We start from the raw sequence: 16122 nt of genomic DNA, 5'->3' as shown, positions 1-16122 counted from the left end.
TGTTAAGTTAAGCAGCTTTTGTAACCTGTACAGAAATGTATCCTGGTACTCTCTAAAAAGGTTTTATTCAGGAAAAATAGGTAATAAATACACAGTAAGGATTCTCTGAGGAGCCAAATGTTATATATAGGCGTGTAAATATTTTTTTTTAATATGTGTATGTATACATAAAATCCACTGTTACAAGTTTTGCAATTCTTCCCCACCCCCACCCCTCCCCTAAATTTTTATGGTTTGGTAACGAATTGTTAGGTCTACTATCAATACATTCAGTGTATGGTTGTTTAGCTATGACAGATAATTACAAATATTGATAACAAATTTGATTTATGATTGTGAATCATAGCTTGTGTTATAGTCCACATCATTACTATGAATGAGCCAATTATCTAACAATGAAAACCTATTTTCAGTGCCAGTGTTCTGGGATATTTTCTTCAACCATGTATTGTGTGCATTGATGAGGTATTTAGGAATAGATAATGTAATAGGAGCATAAAATTTTTTTGGTTTTCCTTTTTATAGGACTTGGATACAAGAGCAGTGTCTGTACAGAGGTTACGATCCTCAGTTTTGCATTGTTCAGTCTGTAAAGATTCTAATTGAATCCCTTCTTGCTATTATTTTGATCAAGTAGTTGGCAGTGATAGCACATCTGAGATCTTACGGTTTTAGAGTGCTCTAATATCTATGATACCCTTCCGAAGAAGACTTTTGTATCTTTAATATCTTGTGATATTGAAGTACAAAGGAAAGTTTAAAATATATTGTAGAGCATTTTATAAAGATCTCTTGAGAACTATACTGTGATACTGGGATGAAGTAATATTAAACTAAGCTATTTTATAATTGAATCCAGTCCAAATATTTCTTAAGAAATTACCCTAAAATAAGGAAAATGACATAGTCTTTAAATACCAGCAGTGTACTGTGGAGTAAATAGCATGTAAGGATGAGTTTGAGATGGTATTTTTTCCATCTATAGAAAGGTGATTTTTTCAGTGTTGTAGCCTTGATTGGTAACTGTCAGACCTCTGTTAATAAAGTGCTCGAATACGTTATTATTATTGTATTCTTTTGATCAATTCCCCTAGCTTTAGTAGGTTGTTATTTGTTGGGGCTTTTGTTTTTCTCTCAAGTATGTGGGTTTTACTTTGATGGAGTGAAGAGAAAGGGAGAAGAACAAGGACATAGACTCAGGACTATTACACCCTGAGTGCAGTAGAAGTTGTCTGGAAAGGTTGTATAGTCCTCAGCCTGTACTTGTTCTTTGCACAGCTTTGTTGAGGCTTTTCATTACCAATAGTGTCTGGTTAGTGTGTTTTATAGCACATACTATCTATTTTCCTAAATTCTTTGGTTCATACAATATAGTACCAAGTTCTAACAACAAGTTTGTATAATGTGCCAGTTTTGTCCTACTACATGAGAAAAGAAACAGAACTGAAGCAGAAGGGAAGAAAGAGAGAAATTTTCAGTCTGAGGGGTAGTGATGTAATTTAGCTATTAAGTGAATGACTGCTTAGTAATAATTTTCTTGCCTTTGTACTACTGCAACAGTATTTCTTTTTGGAGAAACTCTTGTCATGAGCAGAAGAGGCATGTTTTCGTATTTACTACAAGGATAGTCAGGTAGTGACAGGACTGGTGGTAATGGATCCAAGGTAGAGGAGGGTAGATTTAAATTAGATGTCAGAAAGAAGTTCTTCACCATAAGGGTGGTGAGAGACTGGAACAGGTTGCCCACGGAGGTGGTGGAAGCCCCATCTGTGGATGTTTTTAAGGCCAGGCTGGATATGGCTCTGGGCAGCCAAATCTAGTGGAGGGTGTCCCTGCCCACTGAAGGCGGGTTGGAACTAGGTGATCCTTGAGGTCCCTTCCAACCCTGATAATTCTGTGATTCTGTGTGATTCTGTGATTTTGACTTAAGTTTCTGCAATTATATGGCTCATAGAGTAGGTATAGACTTCTAATATACAAGTCATTGAAGGTAATGAGGGTTTTTAAATGGTGGTGTCCTGTTTACAGGATCACAAGTTTACAGACCAAATTCTGTGGTGTTGAAATCTATGAAATGCTCCACTCATGCAAGATTAGCTCAGGCTGATGTAAAATGCTGAACTTCCCACAGATTCCTTAAGCAAAGTTCCTGTCTCCAGTCTGATTCAGACAGTACATCAAAAATCAGATTGTATTTAACTTATTTTCAGATTGGAATTGTTAACGTATACCCCTCATACATGCAAAATATAATAGCGAAATATTTCAAAACAACGCTGGGTAGTTTACCCAACTTCTGCTGTTAGAAAATGTATATGCTTGCAATAATTAAAACTGGAACAAAGAGGAAAGTACATTATTTTTTATGTCAGAACCACACAGTTGACATTTTAAAAATAAATTCCTGCTGAGAAAGTGTCTGTGTGTATGTGCAGGTGAATCACACTATTGTTTGGATTAGTAATTGGATATAATTTTTTTTTCTGTCTTTACCTGTTTATTCCCTTAGTTGCTGTTTGCTGTTGTCTAAGATGGTTGGCAGTTTGTTTCTTTGTTTTTCCAAAGGATTTATTGTAGTATTTAAAGTGATATAATAAAACTAGTTAAAACAAGAGCAGAAAATGTGTAGTTAAAGGTGGCTTTTTGCCCTTTTTTAATCTGCAGATTAAAAATACAGAAAATTGGATATTTCCATAAAACAGTGTAGAACATTCATGTCTGAAGTTACATTCTTTTGGCGAGGTGCATGGAAAAGATTTGGAAAAAATACTATTAAGTGCTGGCAATTTGTAGGAATGTTGGGGGGGGAAAAAAGCAAAGTATTGGCATAAGATTTTTTTTCTTTTTAAATCCTCACTCTATCAGTAAAAGAGCATCTTTTCTCTTTCGTGCACACTAAGTAAAACTGAAAAGTTACATTTAGTAAAGTATGAAGTTGTCTAAACCAAATTCTGTCTGCTTTTGGCATTCTTGGTTATTTATTCCACTACACTAAAATATTGTGGTTGAACATGGGCGTATTTGGGAAGAAAACCTACTAACCAGCAAACCGAACAGTGAATATAGAAGGAAAAAAAAGTTTTAAAAGATGACGATCTTCGTTCTAACTTGAAATTTCTAAGACTAAAATAAAATACAGTGGAAGAGATCTTGGATCCATACTTTTTTTTTTCCACTCACCTTGGTATATGTAATTGTGAAGATCCTGCAGAATTTTTGCTACTGTGACTGTTTTGTTCTCTCAGATGGAAAAGAAGCATGCATGTTAAAGTCCTAATACCAGAAGCATTTAGCCATATTGAAATCTAAATGTGTTTTACTTTATATCAATTGAAATGCTCAAATCTGTAAGATTGTGCTTAGGTGTTTGAAGGACCAGAAAGGTAATTAAGAATTGTAAATGTCATTATTTGCTTAACTTGTTTAGTTTTCATTTAATAACCACAGTAGCTATTCTTCTGTGAAAAAATAGGAATCTTGAAAGAAAAATTAAGATCAGTCTTGTGTGGCTCAGAAATTATCACACTTTAAAAAGGATAATATATGAAATATATTTTATAATCTAAAATAAGCATTTTTTAATGCTGTTTTTTTTTTTTAGTTACTTGATTCCCATTAGTTTGATTTTTACAATGGGTGTACCACCTTATTGTTTGTTTATTGCAGTTATATTTACTTTACACCCAGTGCTGTTAATAGTAAGAACTAGATGCATTATATCATTTATGTGATTTACAGTCAGTAGAATTCCTAATTGATTTGGTCCTTTATGTTGAACAGTTCGGGCCGTGGTACTTGCCTTGATAATGAGCCTCCCAAGCGTGACTTTCTTTATCCAGCTGTGGCCCCAGGTCAGGTGTATGATGCTGATGAACAGTGTCGCTTCCAGTATGGAGCAACATCCCGCCAGTGTAAATATGGGGTAAGAAGTCTTAATCCTTATGCTGAGTGTTCTGCTTAGTCATTTGTATATATTCCTTTATAACATAAACCTTCAGTTAGATGCAGTAATCGTTTACAGATTTCTGACAGCAAGGTGTACGTTGTCATCCTTATGCTGCATCTTTTGCTTGAGTCATTTGTGTGTACTGTACACCAAAACATACGGGTAGAAATGAGCTGGGGGAAAGCTTTCTTTAATTTTCAGACAAAAAGGAGCCCAGAACATTTGATCCTGATCCTTGGAAAGGATTTTCCCCTGATTTCAGTTAAATGAGACTGGGTTCATGCTTTCTTAATCTTGAAACAGGAAATCTGTTGTGTTGGCTTTAACTTTTCACCCGAAAGCTACATTTTAAAATTACTTTTGTCCTCGTATTGATATATCAGGTCTGGTTTTATTTTCTCCTTGACACTGACTTTATTGTTCCTACATTGTTCAGATCTTTTTTTTAAAGATGAGTTATGGGAACATGAAGGATGGATAGCCGAATAAAATACTGAATAGCTAAGTACTAGCAACATATGGGCTGCCAGTACAATAATTAAGGTAAATAAATTCACAACAGAAATGAAAATCTGCATATTTATGCCATTATAAAGTAAATTTATAAATACTTAAAATCTTTAAGCCCAAAGTATGTGGTCTTGTGGCCAAGAAGGCCAATGCCATTCTGGGGTGGATTAGAAGGGGAGTGGTCAGTAGGTCTAGAGAGGTTCTCCTCCCTTTCTACACTGCCCTGGTGAGGCCACATCTGGAATATTGTGTCCAGTTCTGGGCACCTCAGTTAAAAAAGGACAGGGAACTGCTTGAGAGCCTGGCGCAGAGCCATGAAAATGATTAAGGGAGTGGAACATCTTACTTATGAGGAGAGACTGAGGGAGCTGAGGCTCTAGCTTGGAGAAGAGAAGACTAAGGGGTGAACTCATTAATGTGTATAAATACGTAAAGGGTGAGTGTCAAGAGGATGGGACCAAGCTCTTCTCGGCAATGCCCAATGACAGGACAAGGGGCAATGGGTGGAAGCTGAGACATAGGACGTTCCATGGAAACAGGAGGAAGAATTATATGTGAGAGTGACAGAACACTGGAACAGGCTGCCCAGGGGCGTTGTGGAGTCCCCCTCTCTGGAGATATTCAAGACCTGCCTGGATGAGTTCCTGTGTGACCTGGTATAGGTGATCCTGCTCTGGCAGGGGGGGTGTTGGACTAGATGATCTCTCGAGGTCCCTTCCAGCCCCTGACATTCTGTGATTCTGTGAAAATATATAGTAATAGCATTGACAATTGGACTCAGTGACTGAGAAGAGAAGGCTGAAAGGGGTTCTCATCAATGTATATAGATATCCGAGGGGTGGGTGTCAAGTGGACGGGGCCAAGCTCTTTTTGATGGTGCACAGTAATACGACAAGGAACAAAGGATTCAAACTTGAACATTGAAGATTTCACTTCAACATGAGGAGAAACTTCTTTACAGTGAGGGTGATGGAGCACTGGAACAGGCTGCCCAGGGAGGTTGTGGAGTCTCCTTCTCTGGAGGCTTTCAAAAGTTGCCTGGATGCATTCCTGTGCGGACTACCCTAAGTGATTCTGTTTTGGCAGGGGGTTGGACCTGATGATCTCTTGAGGTCCTTTCCTAACCTCTGATATACTATGATGCTGTGATCTTAGGGGTCTTTTGCAACCAAAACAATTCTATGATTCTGCTGTATTTATTATCAAATAATCAGCTGAGCCTAAATTGCGTAAACCTTGCAAGCATTTGAAGTGGTTAAAAAGTAAATAGTTTTAATAACATTTTGATTTGTAGGTTATTCACATAAAAGCATATAATCATTAAATTTATATTCTCTTTGCTTCACTAAAGGCTAGCTACCACGAAAATCCATTTTTCATATTCCTGGGGTGATCAATACAATATTTTTCCTGGGATGCCTCTTTGACAGATCACGTTGTGCAAAAGATTTAAAAGCTGTATGTAGTTGGCTGACTAGCTCACTGGGTCTTCTACTCCTGAACATTCCATCAAATCTCATTTGGCGTTTATTGTTCCTCTTTTAAGTTCTTGCTTCCAACCCACTGTTCTTTAAGGGCCCTGTTTCCTGTTGCTACATCTAAGACTTTTGCTTTTTTTTTTTAAACTTTTTTTTCCTTACAAATTCTGATCAGGTGCACTATTTTGTTTTCAGACTAAAGAAATCTGCAGGTATTTAATCTATGATTTATAGTACAGCCTTTGGAAATATACTGTGTTTCAAATTAAACTGGAAAGTTAATAATATGTAAAACCCGTCTGTTCCACGTGTATGTTACTTTTTTTCCAAACAGTGTTAAACTATGTAATCATTGTTTTGATGATCACATTGCACAGCACACTTGCTTAAATCAGTTTCTGAACCATAAGCAACTGGAAGTAATGAAGGTGTGTAGGTAGTCTTGGCCTTCTGACTTGTGCTTTCTTTTTGTTTTGAAGCTTTTGTTGGAATTCTCTTATAGTTGCAAAAAAAAAAGTTGGCAATAATTAGAAGAAGTTATGTCTTTGTGTGACATTCAGTCCTCTGAACTGATGTTCTATATTGTGTTCAGTCAGTGTGCTGTCAATGGGAGCATAAATCATATGTGTCTCAGAGAAAAAGCTGTATTTTTGTATTCAGACTGCGTATATTAGAATAGCAGGTTAGTATTCACTGTAAGAAATCATGTAAGTTTAAAGTAGAGCTTCCATTTAAAAATGCTATCTGCCATGACCATAATGCATAATGATAATTATGATCGTACTGATTTCAAGCGATAGCTTTTAAAGAGAAAAAAAAAGTGTAATTTTTTTTTTGAAGCTAGTAGTGCCAATGGAGGAAAATACCCACACAAGAAACACCTATTCATACAAGAAAGGGTTTTTAGAATTGAGTAGTGAAATGAGATCTAAATTTCAAGAAAAGCTAAGTTGAGTACTCTGCTCAGCTCTCTCATTATCAAAAGAGTCAGTGCTTTGACTGTTCCTGGTTTTGATGTACTATTCACATGAAGATGCCATTAATGGTTCATTAATCCTATTAGACACAGGTACAACTATGGATGGAAAAACCGTAGTCAAAATCCCTAATTAACATAAACCTAGTTAATAAACAAATTTCTTCCTCGCCCTTTTTAAGTAGCTGGTAAGAAAGCAGTAGAGCAGAATTTGCAACATGGGATTTAGTGTCCCAGAAGGAAATTAAATTTAAACCAAAGGGAAATCTGAGAGAAAATTGTCTTTTTTTCATGCTCATGTTCTTTTCTGAGGGGAGGTGGAGATATGTGACAAGAGAAACAGCTGAACTCTCAAATGAGGCCAAAAAAATTCAGTTCCCCTTTGGTCTTTGATGTAGCTGTCAAGGTAGTCGGTGTTTTTAAAATAATTTGGGAAATCTTGATGTTCTTTCTGTTTTGAAATTCTGTAATAATGGCTTATTAACCTTGAAAAAAAATTACCTTTCAGTCATCTAGCTTTAGTGTTGCTCTGTGTTCATGTTCCTTTCTCCCATATTTCCTCATCCATCCCTTTATATATTGTTGCTTTTGATCATAGATTGTGTCCTGATCCTGCAAAGAATTTTGGATATTTAAGTACCTGAAGCGTTTTTCACTTAGGAACTTGAATACCTGAAGAGGGGTTTGACAATTAAGACATCATAACAAAAGTAGTAAAGGGGATACAAATGTCTACCTTTCTGTGTACGTGTTTACTGATAAGGAGGTAATTTGATGTTAAACGGAGGCCTTTCGTAGTTGTTTTGATAGTATTTTAAGTACTGGACCTAATGAAACTGTTTTATTACTCATGGACAGAACTGTTCCAGCAAAAGCATTGTGGCTCTTTGTCAGATTCCTCTGTATTGTTCAGCACAATAAGTTGGACAACAATGCAACGAAGTGATTTAGATCTTGTGAGTTGAGAAGACAAAACTATGTTATAAAGCAGACTGTGATCCAATCCTTCTAATGTTACGTGTACATAGCTATTGATACTATATGTTCTAGAGATGATTTTAGAGAACTTATATAAAGAGATAGATACTTTGAATAGAGAAGCAGTGTCTCAACCTATTTATTTCATAATTCAGGAGCATACATAATGGTGGAAATGTCACCATATAATACTGACACAAAGGCAATACATGCTTTCAGGTATCCTCCTGGATTCACTGCAGTGGGAGATTTTGAGGTTATTAGGAATATTGTTAGTTCGTCTTCATTTATGCAGCCTCTAGATGTGTTACGTTTTGTGGGGTGATGCTGAGTGAACTCTCTTCTATACTGATTGTCAAGTGTGTCTCAGTTCTGTGCTCTGATTTTATACCAGTTCCCCTCTTAGTTCAGAACCTTTTCCAAGTCTTTTGTTTAGGTAAGTTTAAGAACATTCTTCATGGAGTCCTTACCTACCTGATCTGTGAGCATCTCCCTAGTAACTGTAGGCTGTTGGCTATCTCTTAAGTTAACTCAGAAAGGAATTCCAGTCTTGACTTTCAGTTTCTCTGTTTTATCAGTTTATATAATACCTGGAATATTCCTGATTGTAACTTACAGTTACAGTCTGTGAAGCTGTTGGCTGCTATCATTGTGCCTGTAAAATTATTTGTTTTGGGGTTTTTGTTTGTTTGTTTTTTTTACATTTTATGCTTTTCCACCATCATTGGTGTCAGTAAATATTTTGAGTAGCGGGAAAGGGGACAAATTCTCCTTTCCTTTGCATACATGGGTTCACTGAAATCAACAGGACCACGCATCAGTTAATGTATTTTAACTGATGACAGGTAGTTCTCTTCTTTGTCATGGTCTTATGCTTGCTATTAAGTTGTCCAGTTAGTTTGCCATTGAAAATAGCTTTAAACCTGAATAATTATTCATATTTTGGTAGATGGAGTGCAATCCATGAACTTGCTGCTTGTAAACAGCAGAATATATTTTTATTACAGTAAGAAATCCTTCTGCTGCCTTCAAGAAGTCCTTTTTGTTAGTTGTGTCTCAGAAGTATTTAATGAGGTAGGGGGAGTGGCCATAAAGTCAATTATCATTAATAGAAAGTTGCTTGGAAAGTGTGGACTCCAGAAACACAGGACATGCAGTTGACATACATTCACTACTTCCTAGTTTCTCACACGCCAGTTCAGAGATGGCTAACTTCCAAATCCAGGAGAACAGACAAATTACTGTACACAATAATTCTGCAGTTTTTCTTCAAGGACGTAATAGCCTGAAATACAACTGACCATTGTAATCAGGTGCTAGAAACTTTAATGTCAGTGAATTAAATGGTAATTTTTTTTCATGAAATATTGGAGTGATTTACTCATGTTAAATAAAGATAGGTATTAAACATAATATGAGGTTTTTGTAGGAACATGAAAACAGATTCTGGAAGCTGGTTTTTTTTGAAGAAAAAGCCACTGATGCTTCTTTGACCAGAACAACCTGCTCCCCTTTGTTCCTTCAGTCATTGACACTATGACTAGGTTTGTGCATTCAGTTGAATCTTTCTGTAGCACTTAATAACTTACTGAATAGCAACCCCCAGCTTCATACATCATGCTACGGCTAAGTTGCTTTATTCCTGGTATTAGCAGAACACAAGTAGTTTGATTGGTGGACTTAGATTAAGTTGCTTGCAAATTGGTGTTAAAAGTTTGTGTAGGCAAACAGAGGAAATAAAAATCCTGGTATTATACTGTTATTTTCATCATAACTTCCATTATTTTTTATTTCATAAGGTCTTGCTGGGCAAGTGTAAAACCTCTCATCACTATTGTGCAGGCGTTTTCTGTTCAGAATGATTAAAGCTTGGAGCTTTCCTTGTGCAAGGGCTTACAGGATCGTGTTGTAATTAAGAATAACTGAAACACCTTCAGCTTTATTCATGGAAGTGATTTTTGTTTGTTCCTTTTTCTGTTGTTGTTTTTTGGTAAGGTTAAGATGTGTATAGCCAATGGAAATCTCAGGAATTCTCCTCTTTCTGAATCCTATTGTAGTTTTACATTGCTTTTGTATGTTTTTTCTAACAAGTTCTTGTTGTCCCTGTCTAACAGTGTCCTGTTCTTTCATAGGACTGTCTTGTCTCCACACCCTCTGTGCCTCTCCTTTGCCTTTCTCTTTCATTCAAAGGAGATGCATATGTAACACCCAATATGCCTGGATCTTACGAAAGCTGTTTAAAAAGTACAAGGGCAATGACATGATCAAAGCAGGAGTAGTGTGTTACATGATAGTAGAAGTGATAATGAGATTCCAGGTGCTGGAATGTATTTTGACTAAAGATGAGTAGGTTGCATAGGTTTGCAAAGGCAAGGTGCTATTTGGAGGTGATTGACCTTGTGGGGTTGCTGTAGTTTCCATAAGGTTTGCATAAGCACCCCGAATTTAGGAAAGAGTGCTGGTAACATAGCATGAATGTACAACGTAAGCTTCAGATTCTATTTCACATTTGTTCAGCATGTTGTGATTTATAACATGCTGCACCACTTAATGAGCGTTTGGTAGATGAACACTAAATTAGTAATTTTTGGGTAGTTATCTGAACTAAAATTTGAACTTTCTTAAGTTCACCCATAATTACAGTCTTCTAGTTTTAATCATGTTACCAGCAGTCAGGCTGAAAATGTTGATGTTTTTGAGGTCTGAATTGTAAGTTACAATTCAAGCTATTTTTATGCTTTGCTTTAGCAAATGCGCACCAAGAGGTGCAGCATATTATAGACTAAATGTGCTGAAGCGATATAAAATTTGAATTAACATTTAAAAATTTTGTGAACAAAAAAGGAACCTCCCAAATTATCACAGTTTAATATGCATTGTGAATGTATTTCCAATATAATTTTTTTAATATTCTGGGCCAAACTGCTAACTTCTGTTGAAGGCTTTCGTTAGGGTGGAAAGCATGAAGAACAGCACAGCAATTTGATCTTTGCTCATAATGCTGAATTTTCATTGTGCTGTATTACTATTTATGATCTAGGATGCTTTGATGTTACATAATTTGACATGCCTGTATGTAACTTTGCATGACACAACAGGAAGAGGCTCCATCATTGATAACACTTAGGCAAAAGGAAGGTAATTTGATTTGCTGTTTTTTTTCTCTAGATGGCTTCAGCTTTGTTTAATTTACTGCAAATACAAGCATCCGAATTCCAAACTGAAGTCATGGAGTCCTAAGATACACCATTACAGGTTGTCATCTATCTTGTCTTGATCTTGTGAGAGGCCTCAACTTCAGTTTATGTTTCCTGGATTTTTTGATAACTTTCCCTTCTTTACTTTAGCAATTAGTAGGTATTAAGTCCACGCATTTGGAAACTGACTTGATGTCATTTGATTGATTTCCAGATTATGCTTCTTTATCTTAGCTCTGGTAATTTATCCACACAAATTTCATGCTAGCTTCATGCTCTGCAAGTGAAGAGACTACCATAAAGGGACACTTTATGTTGGTGGGTGGGGTGGGGGTGTGTGCATGCATGTGTGCATGTTAGTGTGTGAAGAAAAGCAGTATACTTTCTAATAGTGATTGTGCACCGAACCTTTCCAGGGCAGTTATTCATATGTTTTTAAGGCTGGCTTGTTAAAAACAGTTGCTTACAGATGTTACAGATAGGACAGTGGTAGTAAGAAAATAGCTAGAATAAATAACTGTGAAACTGAGGTAGTCATAGCTATAGGGTTGAGCTGGAGAAGCAAGAACCTTGTGTATTTTAGTCAGAATTTACCAATTAACTTTCCAAAATCAGCTGAAAATAATGAAGATGTAAGCGTAATAGTACCTGCTGTAATTCGCTTTTTGTTTAATGAAATGACAGCAGAGGTGGATTTTCCACTTCTTTTAAAATACCTTGTTTTCAAATTACTTTAGGACATGCTTTAATAACCATGGTGCAGTTAGGTTGACAGTTGGACTTTATGATCTTAGAGGTCTTTTCCAACTGAAAGGACTCTGTAATTCTGTGATTATTGTTACTTTTTGCTTCATGTACAAGATGATAGAGAATGTGCTTCATATTCTACTCTATCTTTTAAATGATAGGGAAAAGTAAACAATGTCCTAAGTTTGGCTATATTTAAAAGAAATTGCAAAAATATTTTTTTTTTAAACTATGAATTGATTCTACAAATTGAGATATTGTGTATTTTAGTTAATATGTCCTCTGCATGAGGAAATATTCTGTTGGTTTTGGGATATTGTATATCTGTCTCAGATAGAACTCCTTTCTGATTTAAGCAGTGGTCTTTGCTCAAATATTAATAGTATAATACAGCCTTTACTAAGTTTCTGATACTTCCATTTTGTCTTTAGGGATTTACTGAGGATATTCTTCTGCTGAAGTTAAGGTCTGAATAAAGACTACCAGACAATGCCAGTAATAATATCAAGTTTTGATGCAGTGCTTTTCATTCTGTCTCTTAAGGCAATTTAGGCAGAAGGAAAATATTATTCTTTTTGTGAAGTAGAGAGGTGAGCTGACGTGCTTAGAATCATCCTGCAAACAGGTGAATAACTAAAATAGTTTTGGAGTGCTGTATCCATGAATTCACATGGTTCAGTACATTATTTGATTGAAATTAAAGTGTCTGTGTGATGTTAGTTCAGTGAATTTGATTGAGTCTAGTCCCACAAAGAAGCCTGAGTATACAGAAAGAATTTAGTCAACAGAAAATTGTTAAATATTCTTGTGTCTGGATACATTAATTTTGCAGTGAAATACGTGTTTTATTCATTAGTTCCCCTTATATACTAATGTATAGATGGCATACTTCTGTAGGCGTATCTTGAGTTAAATTAGAGCATAGAGACTCTGGAGAACAAACCATAATTCTGGATTCAAATCACCCTGAAATATAAATGTGTTTGAATTCCAGACTGTTACCTAAATATGATTTCTTTTTCTTTTTCTTTTTCTTTTTTTTTCTTTTTCTTTTTCTTTTTTTTCTTTTTCTTTTTCTTTTTCTTTTTGTTTTTCTTTTTGTTTTTGTTTTTGTTTTTCTTTTTCTTTTTCTTTTTCTTTTTCTTTTTCTTTTTCTTTTTCTTTTTCTTTTTCTTTTTCTTTTTCTTTTTCTTTTTCTTTTTCTTTTTCTTTTTCTTTTTCTTTTTCTTTTTCTTTTTCTTTTTCTTTTTCTTTTTCTTTTTCTTTCTTTTTCTTTTTTCTTTCTCTTTTTCTTTTTCTTTTTCTTTTTCTTTTTCTTTTTCTTTTTCTTTTTCTTTTTCTTTTTCTTTTTCTTTTTCTTTTTCTTTTTCTTTTTCTTTTTCTTTTTCTTTTTCTTTTTCTTTTTCTTTTTCTTTCTTTTTCTTTTTTCTTTCTCTTTCTCTTTCTCTTTCTCTTTCTCTTTCTCTTTCTCTTTCTCTTTCTCTTTCTCTTTCTCTTTCTCTTTCTCTTTCTCTTTCCCTTTCCCTTTCTCTTTCGCTTTCCCTTTCCCTTTCGCTTTCCCTTTCCCTTTCCCTTTCCCTTTCCCTTTCCCTTTCCCTTTCCCTTTCCCTTTCCCTTTTCCTTTTCCTTTTCCTTTTCCTTTTCCTTTTCCTTTTTTTCTGTTGTCTCTATTGGAATGCTTGAATTCTTTTTTTTAATGCAATTCAATTTTTTTTTCAAAACCAAATCAAATTTACAAAGTCAGCACAGATGTTAATTTTAACATTAGAACTTGATCAGATGCAAAATACACAAGATCAGAACCAGAATTGTCACAGTCCAATACTTAATTATGATTTGACAATGCAAACCACACCTGAATAATAAGCACCTAAATTACACTTATTTTGCTCAATAAAATGTACAAATAAATTAGACATATAAGTAAATAAGGCAGCATAATGATAGAAGCACTTCATACGGTGTCTGAAAGGAGACATTTTAGGTTTTCATTTTTAAATCCATACTGTATTGGAGTTTGGACTCATGGTTAATACAGGTGTGAATTTGATTTGATGTTGAACTTTACCACCTAATTGTCTGTGAAATTTGTAATCCAGTTAGACTTTTTTCCATCATCTTTGTGATGTATCTTATCTTCTTTCCCTGTTCTATTTGCTATTTTAAATAATATGTTTATTCATGACTCTGTATATTAATCTGAAAATTTTATCAACTGAGTGGCAAAAGCAAGTGTTTTATTCAGAGATTTAAGTAAGTAAATGTCTCTACTGTTTGCATTTTTCAATTAAAAATTTTAATATGAAAAGTAAGATAATTGTACATTGGCTACAGTTATGGTTTTACAAGTAGCAATATTTATTCTAAAAGGAGTCTCAATAATTCAGTTAAGTTTTCATAGAGTCACCCACAAAAGAGGGCAAAATACCTTAGGCCTGATTGTCAGAAATTGGATGTAAACTCCAGAAATGATCAGTACTCATTCCCACTCATTTCAGACCATTCAAATATGATATGTTTTTAAGGTTTTTTTCAAAAAGCTAAATTGCTCGTCTCAATTGTGAAAATAAATACACTGTGTTAACACTCCTGCAAGAATGGAACCAGCTGATTTTAAACTCAGAAAAAAATTTTGCATTGTTCCAGGAAAGCTTGTACTGTTACAGGTGCTAGTGAATAATATATAAATAAGTCCGTGTGTATGTGCAGCAGGAAATATGAATTTTAGGGTAGAATGTAACAGTTGTTCCTGTTGATTTGTGTAGAAAAGATTGCCCAAGTGCTATGTAGTCACTCATTTCCTGAGAGAAGCAATGAAGCTTGGGTTGGGGCAAGGTACCTATTAACTTGTAACGCTTACTTTTCCTTTCTGTTCTTTCATACCAAGGTTCAGCCATAGAATATGTACAAGGATTAATTTTAGAATATGATTTCAAGCAGTGAATAGTAAAATGAAGTAATAATGGCTATAATAAATTAATTTAAAAGTTCTGAGCATCTTTCAAATTGTAAAAGAAAATTAGAATATATCTATAAGCAGGTTGCAAAGTATTAACATAGATCTGAAAGTAATACCTCAAGGATTATGATGGAAGTCATATACTGTAAAAGCAAAACACTTCTGCTTTCATTCTACATATATAGTTGAATCCCAAGGCAGCTGAAGCAACAATATCTTCAGTGTATGAAGAACAGGCTCAATTTAAGTGAGTAGATTTCCAAAACCAAATGAGAATATGTGGTTGGAAAAAGGTGGTTTGAAAACCTGTGTTTAATATTGACAACACAGGGAAGTAGGTTAGGCTAAATAATTTATGAAATAGCAGCCCCAAATCTAAAAAGCCTGAAGGAAGTATTTTAGTACGTTGCTCAATTACTACTGAACACACTAACTGCACTGTTTTAGCAAGTTTACAAGAAGAGGAGTGCAAGTACTGTGGGCTCAGAAACTTTAGTTTTAACCAAAGGAAACAAAAATAATTGTTGGTGCTTTGTACTTCAAAATTATTAGTATCCTTTTGCCATGTAGAAATTGCTCCAGAATATATAATAATTGTCTATATCCAGCCCACTTACTAATAGTCTGTCTTCAGAACAAATCTGTGTATACATGTGTATATGAGGACTGGAAGTGATTTTAGGCTTTTATTCTGATCAACTTGGTTCTGCCTTCTTTCCTAGGAAGTGTGTAGAGAGCTCTGGTGCCTCAGCAAAAGTAACCGCTGCGTTACCAACAGCATTCCAGCAGCTGAAGGTACTCTTTGCCAAACAGGGAGCATTGAAAAGGGGGTGAGTACAAATAATTTATTGTTTGAAGAAACAATTTATTTTTTAAAGACTACAGGAAGAAAGAACTAGAAAATTAAAGTACACATGATCAACTGTAAGAGTCTAAAAAAAAGAGTTATTATTTCTAAATATGTAGAATTATTTCACAAATATTTTATATATCTAATTTAATAAAAACGTCCTTCTATAAAATGCTATAACCTGTTGTATTTTCTCTCTGTATATAATTTTTTAAAAGCTCTTAATTTAACCTTTATTAATTTTTTTAAAAGTACAGAAAGTCAGTATTGCAATAGATAAGTATTGTGCTATTGTATCTGTCTGTAGTGATACACAATATTTGTATATTAGTAATTTTAGACAAAGTTCTAAAACATGGTTTTAGGTTAAGAATAGTAAAAGAGTGTTTCTCAGTTACAAAATAAAATCCATACGTATCTTAAGGGGAGGAAAATACTTTATTTACAGGACATGTACTTGTTTTTCAAGAGAATGTGTTTT

General features: G+C 34.8%; 1 protein-coding gene across 1 annotated transcript in view; it reads left to right on the top strand.

The window, feature by feature from the left end:
- Positions 1-16122, top strand: part of ADAMTS6 (ADAM metallopeptidase with thrombospondin type 1 motif 6) — a 149724-nt gene that overhangs the window by 77063 nt on the left and 56539 nt on the right. Inside the window, exons 10-11 of the mRNA XM_054397495.1 lie at positions 3781-3922; positions 15514-15621. Of these exons, the coding sequence (XP_054253470.1) occupies positions 3781-3922; positions 15514-15621 (250 nt within the window). The remainder of the gene's footprint in view (positions 1-3780; positions 3923-15513; positions 15622-16122) is intronic.

Source organism: Indicator indicator, chromosome Z (assembly GCF_027791375.1).
Source record: "Indicator indicator isolate 239-I01 chromosome Z, UM_Iind_1.1, whole genome shotgun sequence".
In the NCBI taxonomy this organism is placed as follows: Eukaryota; Metazoa; Chordata; class Aves; order Piciformes; family Indicatoridae; genus Indicator; species Indicator indicator.
This window is presented reverse-complemented; position numbering and strand designations above follow the sequence as displayed.